Source organism: Notamacropus eugenii, chromosome 6, assembly GCF_028372415.1.
Source record: "Notamacropus eugenii isolate mMacEug1 chromosome 6, mMacEug1.pri_v2, whole genome shotgun sequence".
NCBI lineage: Eukaryota > Metazoa > Chordata > Mammalia > Diprotodontia > Macropodidae > Notamacropus > Notamacropus eugenii.
The window spans coordinates 121,188,416-121,211,709 of record NC_092877.1 but is presented as its reverse complement, the minus strand read 5'-3'; the positions used below and the strand labels follow the sequence as shown (position 1 = coordinate 121,211,709).

Genomic DNA, 23,294 nt, shown 5'->3' with positions numbered 1-23,294 from the left:
GTTTGGGTTATAAAGCCATCTTTAATAGGCTATGCAACTATGTGATTGTAGATGAGTGTGGAAGGATAAGAGTGTCTAGGAGGAATGGAGTGACCAAGATTGTAATGAGAACATTAAATAGTCAATAGTGGTCCTGCATAGCTGGTAGTCAAATGGTTTTATATACCCTTTACCTAATATGACATAAAAGAAGACCAGTCTATTTCCTACACTCTGACATCTCAGATTTGTTATTCCTAACTGTAGGACCTACTGAGTTGAAACTCACAATAACAATGGATTATCCAGAACATGGTTCTTCTAACAGCAGATAACCAATATGAAAGATATATGACAATATCTTTCAGCTGCTTACTTCCATTTTCAGCTTCTTGTTAACTACATATATACAATTACCTTACCTTGTTCTTAATTTTCTTTCTTGTAAGTAGTTTTGTGTTTAGTGTTTGTGATAAGAAGAGCAGCATGGTACAGTGCAAAGTGAGTAAGATTTGGAATCAGAGATTTGTATTTGAATCTCAGCCTTTGCAACTTGCATGGTCTTGGACAAATCATTGAATCTCTCATTTTCTCATGGGTAAAAGGAGGAGGGTGGGATGGATATTCTTTAATGTCCCTTCTAGCTCTAAGTGTATGATCTTATAATGAAAGCATAATCACCCTCCTAACTTACCCATGGACTTGGTAGCATCCTTGAGTAGAAGGAGTTTGCCTTTGATATTTACCACTTTCTCTTTTCCTTTGGTGTCGTTCGGCTCTAGGCTCAAAAGCCCACTAATTCTCTACCTAATGATATCCCACATTCAATATTTTTCCTCTCTCTATTACTTAGCACAGTGACTGACACATAACAGGCACTTAATAAATGCTTGTTGACTTATTGACTTCCTCCAATCAAAATGTACCTACCCTTTCTGTCTTTCCTTAGGCTTTTCAACTAAAGTAAAGCTGAAAAGCAAAGCCTTTTAGCTGTTAGTGGAAGTTAATGGTTGAAAAGTTATTCAAACAGGTAAAACATTTTCACAGTAAAAGAGCATTCTAGAGATGCGTCTTAACCTAAAGAGAGGGCTCCAAAGGTAAGAACTTTAGGCATTGTGACTGTAGCATAAAAGGAGATGGAGAAGAGCATACTTTAGGGGAGGGTGGGAGCAGACCTTTCAGTATCACCTCATATAGCCTACTGCCCACTCTACTCATAAACAGGGCCAACTTTGTACAGCTTAAAGTTAAATTAGCTGAATTGAATTATAGAGAAAAAAATGGTCCCACCACTCTGTTATTCTGTTAGTTATTTTAAGTATCTGTTTGAAAAAACAATTTGCTCCATGATATTTCCACCTATGAACCAATATAATATTCGTAATTTCCGTTAGGCACATGGACCTGGGTATGTGCTAAGATGATCATTAGGAAGTACCCAGGAATTTGTGCCACTGGCTGAATAAAGTCATTCTTTCTCAACTCGTGTCTTCATTCTTAAATTTGTTCTTCAGGTTTGACACAAATACCAATCACTCTACAAGGATTAGTTACTCATGATTCTTAAATTGACTTTGGCTGGATCTTTTCTTAAGGGTGATTTAATTAATGCAGTTACAATATATCAGAAAATAAAGAGCTGGTTTTGGAGTCAGAAAAAGCTAGGGTTGAGTCGTACTTCTGACACACGTTGATTGTGTGATTCTGAGTGAGTCAGTTAACCTCTCAGTGCCTCAGGCAATTCTTTAGGACTAGAAATTGCAGACCAAGTGCCGATCTGTATTTGTAGAGTGATTTTCTCACTGAGAGTTACCTACATGGGTGAAATCATAGTTCAGTCCCCCACCTGAAAGTGTGTACGTGTATGTATGTGTGTGTGTGTATATATATACAAAATATATGTATGATATATATATATATATATGTATAATCTTAAAGAAGCATTGAGAGATTATGTATCCATAGCCACACCACCACTGTGTGTCAGTAAGGATTTGAACTTGAATTCAAGCTAGGGACTTTCTATCTATTACACTCTCTCTCTCCCCATCAAGAATGTGCTGGTAAATGTTTAATAACCAGTTTTCTGACAATGCATGATACATTCTTCATTTATTTATATTATTGACATTTTTCTATCACTTTCTTAAGCCTAGACAATAAATAAAACATGAAATAAAACCCCTGATTTGTAGCTTTTGCCAATTCCAGTGGTATAAATGCTCACACTAAAAATTTAATATTTGGTTCTTTGGAGCCAATATGAGTTGACTCCAGAACAACTCTGCATGGGAGCATAGATTTAGAACTGAAAAAGGGCCTTTAAGGTCATCTAGTCCAACTCTCTTATTTTATAGATTATGAAACTGAGGCTCAGAGAAGTTAAATGACATCTCCAAGGTCACACAGGTCCTCTGACTTCAAATTCACCATCTTTTCTACTGCATTATGCTGCTTCTCAATGCATATGTATATACATCTAGATATATGTATTATGCAGGGTAATTGGAGGGTTACTAAAAGCATATAACCACTATTAAATGAATTCCTAGAATTTGAATCACAATTCTCAAAACTAGAAAATCTCACAATTAATAGACTGACAAAAGGTCAAGGCATAATTTTCTGAAAGTCACATTTAAAATGCCCCAGACTGAGACCCATGGTTTATGTAGTCAAACACAATTTTTACACATGAGGAAACTGAGGCCTAGAGTACTTAAGTGATATATCTAAGTTAATGAAAATAGCGAATAGTGGAGCCAAGATTCAAATCAAGGTGCCTCAACTTCCAAATCCAGTGCTCTTCTTGTAATATTATACTGCCTCCCCATGCCATATTACCCTAATGTACTTTAAGGAACACTACATCCGTTTTCCATTACCTCAATAATCTTTTCCTAAAATAGGGGTGGAGAATGTGCAGCCTGGAGGCCACATGTGGCTCTCTAGGTACTCAAGGGCAACACTTTAACTGAATCCAAACTTCACAGAACATTATGGGATTTTTGGGCTACACTTGAGGAATTAGAGGGCCACATGTGACCTCCAGGCTGCAGATTCCCTGCCCCTGCCCTAAAACTATCCCCTTATTTAACAAAAATAGTTTCCTCCTTTATACTACTTGCTCCCTGATCTTGTCCTACATCCTTCTGTCTTGAGATAGTAATGACTGGAATTCATTTTCTCCTCATCTCTATAGAAAACCTTCAACTCCCTATTCAAAGACCAACTCAGGTACTACGATGGAGCTGGGGCTAATCTCCCTTCCCCCAGCTGAATTTTGTCTTCTTCAAATTTTCCTTGAGCTCTTGGTTGAATTCTCTCCTTTGCCCCATCACATTCTTTCTTGTATTGTACTTTCTTCTTGTCTTTTCCTTTTTGTTGTATCCCTGGTACTTAGTATCTGCCACATTAGTGGCTCCTTAATAATGCTTTTTGACTGACTGATTGTGTATTCTCTCCCCTACGGTAAATTTCTTAAGGATAGGAATGTGACATTTAAAAGATCTTTGGAACTTTGGATTCTTAGGAACTAATACAGCATCTTTCTCTTTCACATTAGATATCATTGTAACCCTTGGTTCAAACAGTCATTTGCATGGGTTTCTCTTCAAGAGTGATTAGTTACTCAATGTTCCATGTTTATATAAGGGAGAGATTTGAAAAGAGCTAGAAAGAAGGGATCTATTCTTTCCAGTCTTCAGACTTCCAGCTTTGAGAGAGAAGACCCACCTTTCCTAGTTCTTTTCAAGTTCTTGAAGGGAGAAAATGACTCTGGGAAAAAACTGACATGTAGAGGAACTGATGATCCCTATCATGTTCCTATTCCCAGATTGTTACACTAGAGACTTTGGGAAATTTCCCCTTGGGTGACATCTGAGACATTTTCTCAGCTGAACTGAATTATTTCACTCTCAAAGTGAGAATTTATTCACTCTGTGTATTGTCTCCTATATAGTCTCAATGTGTATTTTTTTCTGATTTCTGTTTACTATTTCTTTGGTTAAATGGGTTTATTTACTATTCACTATGTGTGTTCACTGTGGAAATGGCATCAAGTGGGAAGGAGGTCAAGCCTTGATATATATCGAAGCATGAGTTCCTCTTTTCCAATTAGGGGATAATGATAAGAAATACAGCTTGAATATAAAAAATTATCCCCCTCAGACTATCAATAGCTAAAAAAGCAGATGGATATAACTCTAGACCTGCACCTCTTCTCTCTGAGGAGATCAGAGTGTCCAGTTTGTGGCCCAAACCTCTCGCTTCTCCTCCTGGCAGGAATCAGTCTCACTTGAAATCAGGGTAGGAAAAGGAGACTCTAGACTAGAGATATTTATTCTTGCCTCCCTGTGAGCCATATCTAGACAATCCCATAAAGACGCATGTAATCTACATGGAAAAAGCAACAAACAGCACTCACATCACCCCCCTTAAGGTGGATGAACTAGATAGTGGGTATTTTGGGCATGAAAATTAGGAAACAGCAGAGCTTGGTAGCAGTATGCTAAGCTAATAAAGCATAGTATGATGTCTCTGAACAAAGAAGTGGAGGAAAAATGCTTCTGTGGCATTGAACAACATATGTTGAAGTGGTGGTGTTACTCTGGAAAGATGGAGATCCTTCCCCAAAGAAGAGAGAGATGCAGGAAAAGAGTTTCTCATATGTCTGCTTATGTGATAGTATGAAGTTGGATGGTTACTAGTCTGGGATAATTTGGGTAAGTAACTCCAAGGAAGTGACCCAAATAAATTAATTTCCAGTTTATTCTTTCCTCAAAAGTTATTTTATGGGTAAAATGGCTAAAATTAGCTTTCTAAGTAGGGACATTTTTCATCTGGAGTCAGAAGTCCTAGGTTAAACTACAGGCTCTGTCATTCACCAACCACAATTTCTCTGGGTCTCAGTTTCCTAACGTATAAAGTAACTTACTTGGACAAGACAACCCCAAAGGTGCCTTCTAGCACTAAATCTATGATTCTAGATATTATTTTTTGAAGCTAGGGATCTGGACTTGATATCCCTTTCAGCTGTTAATTTCTCTGAAGATTTCTTTTTCTTACAGAAAGGAACCACTATTACCAAGGTAGCTTTCATGTCTCTGGTGTCTCAGATAGTTATGACTGTAGGAAGATAGCTTCACAGGAAAGCAAAGCTCTGATTGAAAAAATAGAGAACCTGGTAAGTAAAACCAGCCTATTCTTATTTCATTCTAGCATTCCTGGAAATATGAGTATACTAAGATAATCTGCTTATTCATTTTTTTCTTTCAACAGATATCTGACACATTTTATTATTCTAGAATATCCAGAGAATATATTAGCTCACAAGTCATCAACCTACCGTAAGTCATTTCAACTAGAAGCATTGATTCTTTGATTTGGAAGAGACCATTTCCAGTAAGTGGTCATAGAGCCTGAAGTGCTGTGGAACTTACTACTTACCAAGTTAAGACAAAATGAGAAGCTAACACTTTACAATAGACCCTATACTTCAAGATCCTTTGGGGAAAACAATCAAACAATACTCTTCAGAGATATAGTGTCACCAGGTCATTTCCCCCTTTTTTGTGCAGTAGAGCATTGGCTAAGTAAATAATAGGAGTACATAAGTAAATTGAACCATTAATGTCCTCTTTTAAAAAGAATTTTTACTACTATGAAATTTTACCATGTGCCTTCAGCAATTCTCTAGCCTTGTCTCCTAGGTAATAGATTGGTTGCAATCTGTGATGGCAGAGGGGGTTTCCAAACAGAGAATTCTCTAGACTGGTGGAATCATAGATCTTATTACTGTTCTAATGCACAGGAAGCCAAGATCCAACTACGGACCTCATTGACTCTTGGTCAGTTTCCCCAGGTATCAGAAGAGAACAATTTTCCTGTCATAATTGTTCAAGGAAACTTCTCCTTTGGTCCCAGGGTTCTTTCCTCTTGTATTCTTTACAAATACTTCCTTCATCTCTAAATTTCCCAACACGAAGCTTGAAGACTCCTCAAGTTTCATGGTCCTTAACCTAGCATGAGTCCTTAAGTCCAGAGATGTGATACCTCAGCTGATTAGATAGCTAACATTACTTGCCCTATCAAGGAGTAAACCAGATAACACTATAATAAATTAGAATAGTTTCTATCATTTCAAAATTAGGATTATTCAAAATTATTTTGGGTCAGTCCCCAAAGTCACAATAACACTTCTATCCTTTAGATTAAGAATTACAGAATCACAACATTTTAGGGTTAAAAGGGATCTCAGCTACCTTTTTAGTCCAACCTAAATCCAATAAGCATTCCCAGCTTAACACACCTGAAAATCTCTGTCTAAAGACCTCTAATTATGGGGGAACTCTGCCTTCCAAGGTAATCCATTCTTCTTTTGGACCACTCTGTTTTGCATAGTCTTTATACCATCGATCTCCTGTATTGGTGGTGAGAATAGCTAGAGATCCACCATCAACTTTAAATGGATTTGTAAATAGGGCACCCCCAGAACTCTAGAAAATGAGGGCTAGAAAGTGTTTACTCCCCACAAGAAGATTTTGTTTCCTTAAATACAGAATTGACCCAGTTCAATAGTTGCAGGACAGAATAGGTTGTTGAGGTTTAACTAGTCCAAATATGCCTATTAGCTGCTCTTTTGGCCTAGGATTCCCTATTCTGGGGATGTATCAAATAACAGTAAAGCCTTCATTTGCTATTATTGAGAAACTGTATTATACTTAACGGTGTTTAAATCTTTCCCTTCCCTGCAATTCTTGTTGTGAAAAATGTCTAAAATAATAATTTCATGCCTTAGTAAGTAGACACTTAATAAGGAGAATACAGAGGCAATATGGCCTGGCTTCCGGGGCAAGAAGGATTGGCTCAAGTGCTGTCTTTGAAATACACTGACTGTGTAACCCTAAGTCATCTAACCTCTCAGTACAACTAACACTCTAAGCTGGAGATCAGGTGACATTTGGTGCTGGTAAATGAAGTTTCCTCATCAGGAGTTCTCCATATTAATAAAATCACAGGTCTGGATAAAAACTTTTAAAAAGAGTATATTGGAAAGATGACTCTTTTTCCAGTGACTAAAGCTCTTTGCAATAACTCAGAGTTATCAATGTTAACAAATTATTTTAGTACCATAAATGCAGGAGTAGGTTAGTCAGGATAGCTACTGACTTCTTTTGCATGTCTTTGGTATTGCTGTTCCGTCATTTTTCCAGTTGTATCTGACTCTTCATGACCCCATTTGGGATTTTCTCAGCAAAGATACTGGAGTGGTTTGCCATTTCTTTCTCCAGTTCATTTTACAGATGAGGAAGCTGAGGCAAACAGGGTTAAGTGACTTGCCCAGGGTCATACAGCTAGTAAGTGTCTGAGTTCAGATTTGAACTTTGAAGATAATAATTCCTGACTGCAGGCCCAGCACACTATCCACTGTGCCACCCAGCTGCCCCTGTCTTTAATGTAGTTGCTTTGAATACAATCCAACAATGAGTTCTTATTAACAGCTATTTGAATCTTTCTGTGACATGCTAAAAGTTAGGAGAAAAATATTGCTGAGGCTGCTAGTTAAATAGATTCTGCGTAATTGAGGTTTTAATGCTAATCCCAGCATCACTGATCATTGATTTTTGCAGCCCATTGCCTGACCCACTAATGTCAGTTATTTGTAATTTATTTACTTGTAATTTTTTGCAATATTTATTTGTAATATTTATATTTGACTCTAGTTCTAGACCACATTTCCTTTCATATACCACATTCCTCAGGTCCTTAGAAACTTGACAAAGCCAACTGTACATTGGGTATGTGTTGGGATTGGAAGCTCAAATCCGTGTGGATGGTCTCGGGTGGGTAAAAGTGGGACTTCTAAATCTTAGAGTCTTACGAGGCCCTCCATGAACAGCGGGGGTTCGAGAAGGTCAGACTGAGCTAGCTCGGCTAGCTCGGGTATTTCCGCCTCTCCCCGGGAGATACGTGATGGGTGGAGTCTCTCTGCCCTCGAGATTGTCCCGGATTGGAGCACACCTAGTTACCTAACAGCGCGGTATTGAGATGCAAACTGTGTGGCTGAAGGTTAAGTAGGATTGAGGAAGCCTGAAAGCTCTCTCTTAGCACGTAAGGAGCCAAGAGGACAGTAGGCTCCGCTTCTTTTCTTTCCTCTCTCCCCTCCCCCTCTCTCCCCGCTTGTACTTCTACTTCCAATCCCTTAAGCTTAGCCTCCTTAGGAAATCTCCCCCTCTTCCTCCTAAGGAAGACCCCCCTGCACTTGTAACCTGGACCCTGAAATAAAGCTCAACCCCTGTTCGACTCTGGAACGTCCTTTCTCTCATACGTTTATCCGGTTTGGCCAACCGAAGACCTGGGACAGGTAAGAAAGACTCGGGTAGCCCAATACAGGCCTCTAGGCTTGGCAGGTATGGACAGAGTAAACTTTTTTTTTTGGTTATAAATCTAGAGTTAAATCAAGGATTTCATGATCAAAATAAAGAAGATTGTATAAATCCATAAAAGAGCTAAGACAACGGGAGGTATCAGAGCAAATAAATAAGGAACTGTTGCCAACATAGTGAACTATTCCTATTGTTTCTAGCGCTGAGACCAATGGAGTGATGGTTAAAATTTGGCTGGCATTTAAGTTTACTCTTGCAAAGAGGAATTACATGAAGAGAAAAATTAAAAGTATCTTACATCAGATGCTAAAGGACAACAAAACAACCTTGACCACAGACCCCTCTTCTCTTAAGATTATGGGTATTTTCATTTATTTAATAATAATAACAGTAACAAAGATAACAATAGTAATACTAACTAGCTTTTATGTAGTACATTTAGACTTGCAAAACACTTTGTGTGATGTCGGATTTATCATTATTTCCTAATGATTAATTTTCTGGGTCACTGAAAGCAATGATAATTTAAGATATATATTTAAAAAATAAATGTACTTCAGTGAATGTTTCCTGAAATCTTATACTGCTGCTTGTCAGAAGGAAGTGAAAGGATAATAGGTTTGGGGGCTGGAAGCAATCCACAATATAGAAGATATGAACACTTTGTGAATGGGGAAAGAAAGGATATGGAGATAAAAGTTATTTGTTGGAAGATGGATAGTTTATTTGTTTAACATTCTACTTGTAGCATCTTCCCTTCCCCTTCAGTTTTGCTGCGAGGAAGCAGATTCTGGGTTTGGGGGGGTGGGTTTTTTGGGGGAAGGAAAAAAAAGGAAATACTTCTATTTCAATGAGAGGGATGGCTGTCATTTCTTGCAAATAAAAGGAGGACCCTAAAGAATAAATTAGATTATTTCACACATTTAAAATACTTACAAATTGTAAAACATTTACCAAATCAAAGGATTATTATGAATTCCTATTGGACAACAAGTTGTAGGAGGGTAGTGCAGCACTGTGATTAATGTCAACTTGGATTTCTTGGCTTCCTGGCAAAGCTGAAGGCAGAACAACAGAGAGGTAGACCTACTTGAACATTGAAATGGCAGTCAACAACTGACTTTCCACTAAAGCTTTTATAATATCATATACAATATAATATAATATAATATAATGTGATATGATATATATGATGATATGATATGATATATGACATGATATAATATACTACTACATACTTTATAGTACTCCATCTGAAGGGAGCAGTAATACTCCTCTGGGGATAATGGCTAGTCAAGGGGAAGTAGACAACTTTTCTCCTTTCAGTGGTCAAAGAGGTTGAACATGGTAGCCTTCCTTCTTATTCCATCCTTCCTCTCCCATAGAAAGAAAGAACTAAGCTTGGTAATTCATAAAAAGAGAGTGATGCATTTTTAACAAGGAGATCACAGCAAATCCTTCTTCTTGTACAAAAACATAGTCTTCTCGTTCTGTGGATTAAATTGTGGCTTTATTTAATATATTTTAAAGTATTTTTCTATTAACAAGCATTCATTTTGGCACCCTCTCACCTTCCTTTTATTGAAAAAATGAAATAAAACCTTTTGCAATAAGTGAAATGCTTTCCTAATATTTAATCAGTTCTCAATTATCTGTAATAATAGCGATTAGGAAAGAAACAAAATCTAAAAGTAATTGACACCCCACACCAGTCATACTCATAAGATTATGACTATAGAGCTGGCAGGGATCTCAGAGAACTTTCTATGTTAATTATAGGTTCCTTTAACTTTGAACATTTCACCAAATCAAGTCACATATAGTCGAACTGATTAATTTGACTTTTATATCCTGTCCTGTTTTGTTGGTAGCGTAGGAGAATGGCTTATCGATGGATGTGTATTCATCATTATATAACAAGATAGAATATTGTTATTAAATCGAAAAGAAGTAAGAGACCCCAGTTAATATAATCAACTGAATGATTAGACTGAATGATGTCTGTACAAATCTGGGCTCCAAAAATATGTTAAAATTCTTGTCAGAGCCATAACTAGGAATTCTGGCCCCTGGGGGAAATTCAGTGGAGCAAAGGGTTGGAGGAGGCAGTTGAGTAAAGAGTGGAGAGTCTAAGCAGTTCTAGGAGAGCAAGTCTGACCATGGTGCAGCCATGCTGAGAGATAGTCTATACTTCTTGCTTTCCTCAGTTTTGATGTGGGTCTTATCATATCCTGGACCATATTTTTCCCAATTCTCTAAAAAGGGAAAGCCAGCAGAAGACTTGCAAGGTTGGGGACCCTGGTGTCCAGTGCACTATGGGGAGAAAGTATACCCTCCTGCTGGAGGTTGATGCCAGAGACAAAATCCTATCTACCCCACCCTAGTTATGGCTTTGTTTTCTTAACGGACTTCAGCCTGTTGGTCAGATATCATCTTCTTGCTAACTTTTATGCTTTACTTTTTTCTTATTCCAGAAATCAGTAAAGAAGATGCTGAAAAGCTTGTTTTCAACTGTAAGTTGAGAAATATTACAATGAAAAAATGCATTATGTGTAAAAATATACACACAGAGATATATTCAGCACATCTCCCACCATCCCTCCAAATCTTAAAATGCATCATATCTTGAAATATGTGGTAATGTTTCCTATACTAAATGCACCAAGTATGTTTGTATAAAGGATGAAAGGGGTCTTGCTTCCTTAAAACACTCCCTTAAGAGATAAAACCATTGGCTTGAGTGGGAAGAGACTGATACCACAGTTGAGGACTTGAGAAGAATGAAAAATGTTTGAAACTGTGGACTCTGTGTTCACCAAGTAGTGAAGTATGTAACACCAACAAGAGCCCAAGAGTGGCTAAATGGTAACCATTTCTAGTGCAACTAGTCAATGAAGGTTTATAATTTTTTCTAACAATGCCCAGCAGCCAGAGAGTGGAGGTGGGCTGGATAGAGGAGAAGATCATAGACAATAATCATGAAATTAGAATCAGCTTCAAGAAATAACTTGGAGAAGTCAGGTTATAAAGGCAAAATTTTTTGTCAATCTATTTGTCACTGGAGTTAAAAAGAGCTAGGATTTTGTGTCAAGGTACCATTAGTTTGGGCTTTAATATAATGGTTTTTGATGACTCATGGTTTTCCATAGCTCATTCACATACACAGTTGATTCTAAGGTTAAAATCCGTGGGGGGGGGTGGGGGGGGAGAGGCGGGAAATCAGTTAAAAACCTTAGTGTTTTATATTTCTTAGCATTTCTGTTACTAAATATTTAAATATCTGCTGTGTGAATTGAACCTTTCTTATCTCTTTAGAGGAGTCAGTAACTATTGTACATCTATACTGTTCTATAAATTCTCAAGTAATTTACAATCTAGTTGAGGAGAGAAGATTAATGTACATGAAATAATAGCCAACTTTACAGGCTGATGTAAATGATTACGTCAACTTATGAACACCCATTTTAGGGTAATCCTTTATCCCCTTGAGGTCACTGTTTCATTTTCAACATTGTTCAACCAACCTTCATGTAGCATAGTTGCTTTCTTCTCATCAGCTTGGTCACACTCCTGTAAATGTACTCCAACTTTTTAACGTCCTCTCTAAAATGTGGTACACAGAACGCAGTGTGATGCTCAAGATGCTAAGTGAGCAGGAGGGATGAAGGAGGAGCTCTTAATGACTCCCTTGCAGCACTATGCTTTTACCATTATAGTCAAAGGTCCCCTTAGCACTTCTGTTTGCCATAACACACCACTGATTCCATTCCAACTCTTCTCTGTGGTTTTTTTAAGCATCTGTTGCTTCTTTGTTTTGTAATTATGTAGCTGATATTCTTAGCCCATGTGTAAGATCTCATATTTATCATTGTTCAAGTTCATTTTCTATTTTTATCAGGTCAATCAAGACAATAGATTCAGAAGTCACTTCACTATCATCTTGCGCATATTTGTTCATCTTAACCACAAAGAATAGATTTAAATATATGCCACCAGCATTCCTCTGATCTACTAGACTAGTAGTCCTATCCCCTATCCCCCCTCCAAAAAAAAAGAAAAGTGAGTCTGATGTGACTTAGTGAATGTCTGTGGGCTTTTCACAATTATTTCTTTCCTTTCAAAATGCTTAGCCAATGTCCTTTTGTGTATCTTCCCCCATTGGAATATAAGCTACTTAGAGATACCTACTTGACTGGGTTTTACTGGCTAGTTCCTATCCTCTCCCCTCTTTCTACTCCCCTCTCTTCACTTCCCTTCTGACCCTCTCCTCTCCCCTCCTCTGTTCTCCCCAAAACCTTAAACCTATTGCACTCTGAAGCTGGGACGCCAATGGGCCCCTGCCTAAGGGCTCCTCTGGACCCTCCTGGTTTTAGAGTGATTATTAATAATAACTATTGCTAATTCCCTTCCAGCCTGATGTCTTTGTTTTTCTGGGCCTCATTAAAGGGGCCATGCCCTGGCTACTTATTAAACAGGCCTATTCAATGAATGGGTGTTGCCTCACCCTGAGTGAGTACCTGCAAAGACCTTGGCCTAAAGGGGTCAATGTCTCTCAGTGCATCCTGGGTTATCTCCAGTCATCCTGATGAATATCTGGTCACTGGATTCAGCTGGCTCTGGAGGAGAAGTGAGGCTGGTGACCTGCACAGCCTTCCTTCACCCAAAACAAAGTCAAGTACAAGTCATGTCATCATTTCTCTGATGGCATGGTCTTCTTTGGCAATGAAGGATGAACACAAACTTAGGAGTAAGGGTTAGATTTCTTTTGGCTTGTGTTTTCATCTCTTGTGCTCGTCACAGTGTCTGGTCCGTAGTAAACATTTGCACCCTTGTTGCCTTGCCTTCCAATAACAATGTTTAAAATTTTACTGTGAATCAGTGCCAAGTGCAGTGGGCTATTGTTTGAAGAAACCAATTCTTTCCCATTTCAAAATTAGGTCGGTATTTATCTCTAGATCCAAGATATCATTTTTTCTCACCAGAGTTCCTCAAGCACCCCTGAGAGCAGTCCAGCAATCGTATCAGCAAGTCAATCAGAAAGCGCCCTCAGTGTCCTGATTATAGTTCATCCAGGTTGAGGGCTTCCTAAACTCACTGTATTTTCCTTACTACCTCCTCACATATTGTTAGTTTTAATTCCTGCTAGACATTTTTGTTTTATTCTTTCTTATTTAAATATCATATTTGGTAGGGGGAAAATGAAGCAAGTTAGCAGTTGGCTACTCTTTCCTTTTCTTTATCGTCTGTTTTCATTTAGCCATCCACTTTAAGCCAAGCATTCTGTTTCTTTTTCTTGATCTTCCTCTTGCTCCAAATATAGCTTTAAAAGCTAATATTATCCTCATTAATATTTATTACAAGACAGTGGCTATTGGACTCAATGGATAATGGATATTAGCCTTCCTTAGGATATTCTTTGGATGAGTCTTCACCTAACTACCCTTACTTCCACCCTCATACGTGTCCTTTATTAAGTCTGAAGCAGTTGGTGAGTTAGTTTGCTATGTAGCCACACTGGTCTCTTTATTCAACTCTGTGCAAAGCTATTTGAATAATAAAGTTTTATATATATATGTATGTGTGTGTGTGCATATATATGTATACATATATATGCACACACACATGAATGTGTGTGAAAAAAGCAGTTATGTCTTGGGAGCCAAAAGAGCTAATGTAATCTCAGATTACATTAATAGAAACAGTGTCCTTAGAAAGGGAATCCATGATCTCACTGTACTTTCTCCTGGTCAGAGGACTTCTAAAGTATTGTGTTTAGTTCTGGGTGCCACTTTTATGGAAGGTCATTAAAAATAACCTGAGCACCTCAGTTTATATCACCAAAATTTCACTCTTAAAAGTCTTTAATATCTGATGATCCAAGTTTCTTTGTAGAATCTCAGCCTATGGGAGTTTCCTCTTTGAAATCTCTTCTCCTAAAGTCTAGGCTATATTTCAAATTAGGCCTGACTCTCCTCTCCTTGTGATTGTCAAATGACAGGCTATTACCTCCCAAGGTTTCCACCATATTCAGTGTGCCCACCAATTCCTCTTGTGAGTCTGATCAAACCTTAATGTGTATGAGTTCATTGTGAGCTAATTCTGATGAGGAAAGGAGAAAAAAGAGAATTCAGGAGGTTAATGGTTACCAAAGGGGAGGATGAAAATTCTATTAAGTAGGGAAAACAAAATAGAATGGGAGACTGGGATCCCTGATGAAAAATGTCACTTATTGATGTTTTGACAGCCCTGTTTATATTTACATCTGGATCTGTCTTCCAGTCAATGGAAACAGTGGTTTATCACCATACTTAGCACTCTCATTCTTAGTATTCATAAACTGACAACTCTTTCTGACAGGCTGCAGGAGACGACGAAGACTGTTGTCAAATGACCTAATCGTAAGAAATAACAGAATCGTAGGAGGAAAGCCTTCCAAGAGAAGAGAATGGCCATGGCAAGCCAGTCTAAAACTGAATGATAGGCACAAGTGTGGGGCATCTCTGATCAGCAATGAGTGGCTGGTGTCTGCAGCTCATTGTTTTAAGAGGTAAGTTTACCAACTGAGATAAAGAGCAAGGAGTAAGACAGTCTGGTACAGATTAAAGAGCATTGGACTTGGAGTCATGCAAGTTGGTTTCAAGTTCTGACTCATCACTTACTAGCTTTTTGAGTTAAGACAAATCATTTACTATCTCAGAGCCCCAGTTTACCTAGCCATAAAATGGGGATACAAGGACTTGCCTAGCATCCTCACAGGGTTATTAGAAGAAAATGCTGTCTATATAAATGTGACCTTTTATCATTATCGCTAAATGCAAGATGAGAATATCTAGGTGACACAGCAGATAGTGCAATAGCTCTGTAGTCAGGAAAACCTGAGTTCAAATCTGATCTCAGACACTTTCTAGCTATACTACCCTAGTCAAGTCACTTAACCCTGTTCATCTCAGTTTCCCATCTATAAAATGACCTGGAGAAGTAAATGGCAAACGATCCCAATATCTTTGCCAAGAAAACCCCAAGTCACAAAGAATCGGATATGACTGAAATAATGCAATGACAACACATGTGAATTGTAGATCTGAAGCTATTACTTTTCAAACAGTCAATCAACAAGAACTTATTGAGAGCTTACTATATGTTGTACACTCTGGGGATGCAAAGAAAAAGTAGAAACAGTCCATGTTTTCTAAAAGCTTACATTCTAATGGAGTGGACAACTTGATCACAATGAGTATAGCAAAGGATGAATACAGATTGGCCTTTGGAAATTAGAGCACATATTGGAAGATCTCCAGAGACACATGAAATTCAAGGTTATTTCTCCACATATAGCCTTGGAGTCAGGAAGAACCAAGTTCAAGTCACACCTCTGACACGCACTATGTGACCCTGGGCAAATTGCTTAACATCTCATTGACCCAGACAACACTTAAGGCTACCAGTTGCAGAGTGGCTACCAATCTACATTGGTAGAGGAAGTTTCCTCACTGTAAATTCCTTATACCAATGAAATCTCAGGTCTAGTCCCCCCAAAAGTGAGGAAAATAATAGATTCAGAACTGGAAAATCATTGTAGTTCAATCTCCTGATTATACAAATGAAAATGTTGAGGACCAGAAAACTGAAGTGAATTACCTGAGTTTCACATGGCTAGTTAGTGGCAGATAGGATTTGAACACAGGTCCCTTGACTCTTAAGGGAGTTCTCTTATCACTGTATCTTTAGTGCAAAGGAGACTTTTGAATCTCTCAAGTAATTAAAAAAGAAAGACTCAATTCAAGTTCTGTTAATTGGTATTACATATGGACAACCTAACCAATATAGGTAGTGAATAGTTCTAATTCCTATATGGATACTATGTTGCTTGGTTTCACCTTTACAAGGGGCACTAGTGTAATGTCTGCCATAGTAACTATAGGCTAGAGTCTATTATGCTTACCAGTGTCTAATTCCCTATTGCCTTACAATGCTCCTATCTCTAATCTTCTAGCTCAAATCTCCCCTGTTAAATGGGGTCACCACTTCCTCACTGCTATTTATGTATACAGAATTCAATTTAAGTTAGACTACAGATGGGAAAGTACAAAATAACGGGGATAGTAAACACTCCACTTTGGCAGGAGTTCTGGTTGGAACTGAGTTTTTGTGTGGCACGTGGGAAATAGAACTAGAAAGCTAGATTGAGGCAAATTGGTGTGAAAACTGGACATAATAGATTACCTGAAAAAATCTTAATGTAATGAAATAATAAATCCAAGGAGCACCACTTTGACATGGAGGCTGAAGATATCCAAATTAAACTTTGTCCTTAGGATTAAAGACACCAAAAGTTGGACTGTCACTTTTGGAAATCTGGTAAATCATTCCTACATGAAACGAAATATTAAAACCATCATTGTTCATGAAGATTATCAACCTCCTAAACAGAGTGATGACATTGCTTTGGTACAACTTACTAAAGAAGTCCCTTTCATGAAAGACATTCGTGCCATTTGTCTTCCTGAAGCCACTCAGAGTTTTTCAGCAGGTGATATGGCTGTTGTTACAGGATGGGGAATATCTTCTATGAATGGTAAGTTCTTCACTGAAAACTAAATGGCCTCATGCAAGGTGCCACAAAGAAGACTGTTGAGTGTCATGCAAGGGTAATCAAAAGAATTTCCTGTTTCCCAATTCCTGGTGCTGGACAGTTCCAAGTACAATTCAGTAAGTCAGTACAAATGGGGTTGGCATCTGTGAGCACAATCTGAAAATCTGAGCAGATGCTCTGTGGGAGTGGGAAGCAACTCCAGTGAAAGTGCTAATTACCTGTCTATGCCAAAGTTCCTACCAGTCAAAAGTTCAATGGTAGTATTTGGAAATTGGCCCTTGTAACACCATGAAGTTAGAAAGCACTAGGAGAAAGAATTAGCCAGTCAACAAGCGTTTATTCAGTGCCTACCAATGTGCCAGGTATTGTCTAAGTGTCAAAGACCTTCTGAAGATCACTCACTTGCCCTGGGTATTATTGCTACCCCTACCCCTGAACTCCTCCCCTTCAAAAAAGAAACTCATGCCTAAGAATACTTAAAAGCCTTATAGTTTGATAGTAGATCCAGAAACTGGATCTGAAACAACCCTAGGGTCTAGAGAAGGAGTGGGGAGCCTGCAGTCTTGAGGTCACCTACGGCCCTCTAATTCCTCAAGCATGGCCCTTCACCTGAATCCAAACTTCACAAAGGGTCACACTTGAGGACCTAGAGGGTCACATATCACCTTAAGACTGCAGGTTCCTCACACCTTGTCTAGAGACTTTGATGGGCACTTGGAATCTAGTTAATTTCTGACCCAGAGATATGAGGAGTGAGACAAAGGCCTAGCATGTAAGAGTAGCAAATATAATTCACTCTTCCATTGCTTGATATCTCATCTTGAAGGGATCTTGGTGACCATGCAAGATTTAAATCATCCCAAGAAGAGATCAAGAGTAGTGAAATACAACTATATGTTTTCTTTCTCCTCCTATGTCTCTTACAGAGTAGCTTACTAAGAGCATCATTTGTTGTTTCCAGGAAGTTTCCCAGTGATACTTCGACAAGCCACTGTACAAATCATTGATACAGATATTTGCAGTGCCCCAGAGGCATATTCTGGTTTGATTAAAAACTCCATGTTATGTGCAGGATATATGAGTGGAAAAATTGATGCCTGTAAGGTAGGTCTAAAATGCAAATACAAGCAAACAAGACAATCTCTATCCTCAAGAAAATTATATTCAATTGAAGGAAGGTAATGCACAAAGGGGCAGCTGAAACCAGGCATGGGGGAAGCAGAGAGAGGAAGGAAGAGTGTTCACAGGTGAGCATGGCAGATGTCAAGGAAGAATAAAAGTGTGAAGAGTGAATTGAGATGAGTGTTGTTGTTTTCCTTGGATATCTAGGCAACTAGGCAGCTCCATGGAAATGTTGTATAAAAGAAATTTGTTGATTTCCATTCATCCATCCATCCATCAATAAGCATTTTTCAAATTCGTACAATGCATTAATTTCTGTAGATACAAAAAGATCACAAAACACAAAAACAGTCCCTCCCCTCAAGGTGCTAACATTCTTATGGGTAAAATTATGTATAAATATATGGACATATACAAGAATCAGATTAGAAGGAAAGCATAATAATAAATAGATATGGCATGATAAACATTTTTTTTCCTTCCTTTAGAAAGACTCTGGTGGACCATTAGTTTCACTTCATTCTAGAGGTATTTGGTACCTTATTGGAGTAGTGAGCTGGGGAGAAGAATGTGGTAAAATGAACAAGCAAGGTGTCTACACCAGACTGACTTTCTACCGTGACTGGATTGCTAACAAAACTGGAATCTAAAGAAATAATATTTGGAGTATAACAGAGATTATTGCAAGTCACAAATACTGATCAAGAATTCATGTTTAATATGTATCCTTTTAGTATTCTGAAAAATGAACAAAATATTGTCTTCAAAGCATGCTTAGAAAATTGCTTATTCATATATTATATTTCTGTGGGAATACAGACAATCATATGAATGTACTTGTTTTACTCCTCAATGAAACTGAAGCAAAGGGGAAAATGGCAAATATTAGTGAATTTTTTGGTCTAAATTTATATTTTGTGAATTTTTCTAATGTTATCATTCTGATCCAAAATGAATATTTCTCACAATTGTTTCTTTTTTTAAATTTTGTACAGATCCGGCCCATACAACTGACTCAAACTGTTTTCATCTCAGTATAGAAAAGAAACAAAACATTATTCGAGTGTGTCTGAAACTCTCTGGTTCTATGATTCCTAGGGCAGTGCTTGGCACAAAGTAGGTACTTTTAATAAGTCAACAAACACTTTTTAAATACCTACTATGTGCCAGGCACTGGGCTAAGTATTAGGGATACAAAGAAATTTAAAGAGTCCCTACTTTCAAGGATCTCACTATTTTATACGAGACACCATGCAAAGCATTACATACAAATAAAACACAGACAGGATACATTTATCATTAAGAGGGATTAGGAAAGGCTTCTTGAAGAAAATGGAATTTTAGCTGACACTTGAAGAAGGCTAGGGCAGGCCAAGAAATTGAGATGAGGAAGGAGAGAAATCCAGGCATGTGGGATAGCCAGTGAAGATGAAAGGTTTGGAAATGAAAGAAATGAGAGAGATGAATGAATGAAAAATTTATTAATTACTTACTATGTACAGAGCAGTGTGTTAAGTTCTGAGCATACAGATAGAAAACCAAAACAATTTCTATTTTCAAAGAATTTACATTCCAATGGGAGGGGACAACAAATATAAAAAGTTTCAGCTGCAGGTTAGACAAAAAATAGTCCTCAGAGTACAGTAGTAAAGCACATTTTAATACATTTGTTCATGTAATTTTCTTCTGATAAAGTTATATGTGTTTCTGCTGTTGAAGTATTTGACAGTGTCAAAGACTTTGGTGACAAAAACTTTCTTTTTTGAGTCTTCAACAGATGTCCTGCCTGTCCATATGGAAGCCCATCTATTTAGCAGGTCAGGATGTGATGACTGTCATAGCTTTTGCCTCCCCACCAAGCTGGAAGGGCACTGAGCACATCTGGGTGGGACCCCTTTTGGACCAGGAAGTTATGTCAATGTAGCCAGAAGCTCCCAAGAAACTCTGCGAAGGGAGGCAAGGCTTGAGCCTTCTGTAATAATTAGCTCATCCCTAAAACGAGAACAATACATTCACAGCCTCCTGGAAACTAAATACAGAAATTCCTCCATGTTGATACATTTTGAAAAGAACAGTTAGCATTTGTTTCTGTGACTCTGATTTTTTTTGCTTGCATAAGCATTTGTCAGGGTTTAATCACCATACCAAACTGTAAGATCACTTAAGAAAAAGTTGTGTGAGAGTTTGTTTCTTATTTTTTAAAATAAACTCAAAAAAATTAATTCTCCTTTCCCCTCACACCACTGAGACTAATCAATTTCTGCCATTACCATTGTAACACAGGATAGACAAGTAAATCAAACCTACACATGAGCCATCTCTCTTTTTATACTGTTACCTCTCTGCTGAGTGGCAGAAGCTTGTTTTCACTATGAATCCTCTGAAGTCAGGACAAGTTACAGTGCACATCACACACACTTTTTGATATTTTTCAGGATTGTTTCCCCTTACATGATTGTGATCGCTGTGAAAATTGTTTTCTTGGTTCTGCTTACTTTGCCCTCTGTATTAATTTATGGAAACCTTCACAAATTTCTTTTTCCTTTTCTTTTTCTTTCAGAGTGCTAAGTAATACTTGCTTTCTGGATTTTCTCTAAATATCTGTTGATATTACAGATGTTAAATAGAAAGAACTCTTTACTGTGATGTAAAAATAAAACTGAAAACTAAAACTAGAACAAACTTTAAATCAGTTGTCCCTTTGACTGATGTATTAAAGAGATCTGTGACACTTGGATGGATCTGTGATCTTGTGCCTCCAGTAATGAGGATCACAAACTAGCTGTGTTTTCTGATCTAGTGTTTCTTTTGTCTATGGGCATTAGTCCTTCAAAGATGGTTCATCCATAATGATGGGGCCCTTCCAGTAGGTTTCTTGACATTCCATGCATATCAATGAAGCAGGAGTCCTCACTCTTGCCATATGAGTGACATATTTGACACTGTCTCTCATGTGCAAAAGATGATTTACTTATCAATAACTGAGCTGGTCCAGCCTGGGAAGTTATATCAAGTAAACATTAGCCAATGTACAAATAAATTAGAAAATATGGAATAAAAGTTAAAAAATAATAAATTGAAATATTAGGTATGATTCCCAATTGAAGTCAGAAATAATCGCACCCAGGTATGATGGAAATAAACTTTGAATAAGTTGTTGGGTTTTAGTCTTGTCTCTGGAATTATTTTTATGACTTTGGGCAAGTGCCAACCTCTCATTTTCTTCACCTGCAAAATAATAGAGTTGGACAACAGGTAGTCCTGTAACCAATTCAATTTAACAATCCAGTAATGGGAATTCCCCTTTGGTAGAAGCTGAGGCCTCGACTAGAAGCTGTTCCTATTCCCAGTCCAACTACTTACATTGATATATTGTCTGTTATTTCTGGAGCCGTATTAATAGATAATTTCTGCATATTATTCTAGTTATATGATCCCTTCTAAAGTCCCATCTGGTTCTAAAATCTGATTCCATAATGGAAATTATGATAGTTGGTGGGAAATATAGAATGATGGTGTCTGAAAGGACCTTAGAAATCATCAGCTTCAACTCCCATAACTGAGAAAATTAACTCACAAAAATTTTATTCAATTTTCCTAGTGTTTCCCTGCCAGTTGAAAGCATAAATGAGATTGAAATTCATGTCTTCTAACTTTTAGATTAGTGTTCCTCTCCATCATACCTCATCAATTACTAGAATGAATTTCTTTTTCTTAAAAAAAGAATTCTTCATTTGTTTTCTATGCCAGATTCATGTGTCAATAACTCTCCTCATAGAAACATTTTTAAAACAAAGCAAAGCACTTACATCTGGCAACATATATAACATTCTTCCTCCATAATCCCCTACCCTTCCACTAGAAGAGGAGGGAAGTGTGTTTTGTCATTTGTCCATTGGCATCAAGACTGATCATTGCCTACAATTTGTGATGTACTTTGGTGCTACTTAAATTTATATTACTGAGGTTATTATTTATATTTTTTCCTGGTTCTAATTTCTTTGAGCTGCATCCGTTTATGCACATCTTCCTGTGTTTCCTTTAATTCCTCATTTTTTTTTGTCTCTTATAGTACAATTGTATTCTAATATATTTATATACCATGATTTGTTCAGGATTCAGTCATTTTTCTGTCATGTCCAATTCTTTGTGACCCCATTTCATTGTTTTTTGGTTTTTTATTTGCTTGAGTTTTTTGCAAAGATACTGGAATGGTTTTCCATTTCTTTCTCCAACTCATTTACCCAACTTATCCAACTCATTAATAAATGATGAAAACAGGGTTAAGTGATTTGGAAAGGGTCACACAGCTAGTAAGTGTCTGAGGCCAGATTTGAACTCAGGAAGATAAGTCTTCCTGATTCAAGCCTCAGCCCTCTATCCACTACACCACCAACAGCCCCAATTTGTTCAACTACTAATCAATTGATGGACACTTATTTGTTTCCAATTTTTTGCTACTACCAAAAAAAGAAAGAAAATTGCTGCCATGAATGTTATAGTAAATGGAGCACTTTTCTTTACACCCTTGCCTTCCTTGGAGCATACACTAGAATTTAAGATCTAAAAGGAATAAATAGTTTAATGATATTTATAGCATAATTCCAAATACTTTTCCACAAGTTTGGATCAATTCAAAGTTCTAGCAGCAGTACATTGGTGTGTACATTCCCAGAACGGGAAATTCTTATGGAAACTTCAATATTCATTATTTCTAGCTTTTACTATATTTTAAAATTTTCTGGTTGTAAAGTGAGGGTGAGTTTCAAAGTACTTTTAACATGTGTGCATTTTTTTTTTTTTTTACTAATGATACACAATGCTTTTCTTTCTTTCTTTGCAAGTGATATATGAAGACTTTAAGGCTTTGGCTCTCCAGTGGATGTGGGTGCTCATCAATGTTAGAACTCCTCTTAGTGACATAAGTCTCACCACATCCATGCCTTCCCATCCTACGCACACAACTCTTGTTCATGTCCTCCCATAAATCCTCTACCCAATATGCCCAGGGATTATCTCTGAGATTCTAAACATTGAATGAATACCACTGGAGCATGTGGGCTGCCCATAGTTTATCCCTTACTCTTGCCACACGACCAGCCTGCTTCCTTTTCTAGTCCTAAATGTCCCTCAAGGTATCCTTTACTTCTCTTCTTTTGCGCAGTTCTTCATGTGTAACAGGCAACATACTACTCACCTCCTTCATGTACTTC

At 37.6% G+C, this 23,294-nt stretch overlaps 1 protein-coding gene across 1 annotated transcript; it reads left to right on the top strand.

Annotated features, from left to right (window-relative positions):
* The first annotated feature begins 9,972 nt into the window (after positions 1-9,972).
* Positions 9,973-20,810, top strand: LOC140511739 (transmembrane protease serine 11B-like protein). The gene is made up of 5 exons (XM_072620914.1): positions 9,973-10,879; positions 14,724-14,913; positions 16,682-16,941; positions 17,921-18,063; positions 18,570-20,810. Exons 1-5 carry the CDS (start codon positions 10,816-10,818, stop codon positions 18,729-18,731), a joined length of 819 nt encoding a protein of 272 aa, XP_072477015.1. The 5' UTR covers positions 9,973-10,815; the 3' UTR covers positions 18,732-20,810.
* Positions 20,811-23,294: the final 2,484 nt, after the last annotated feature.

What these genes read in the sequence shown, in the direction of transcription:
- LOC140511739 (XM_072620914.1), top strand. Translation starts at nt 10,816, where the DNA reads ATGCTTTACTTTTTTCTTATTCCAGAAATCAGTAAAGAAGATGCTGAA. An exon ending in TGAAAAGCTTGTTTTCAACT is followed by an intron (nt 10,880 to 14,723) that starts GTAAGTTGAGAA and finishes TCTTTCTGACAG; the next exon opens with GCTGCAGGAGACGACGAAGA. An exon ending in GGGAATATCTTCTATGAATG is followed by an intron (nt 16,942 to 17,920) that starts GTAAGTTCTTCA and finishes TGTTGTTTCCAG; the next exon opens with GAAGTTTCCCAGTGATACTT.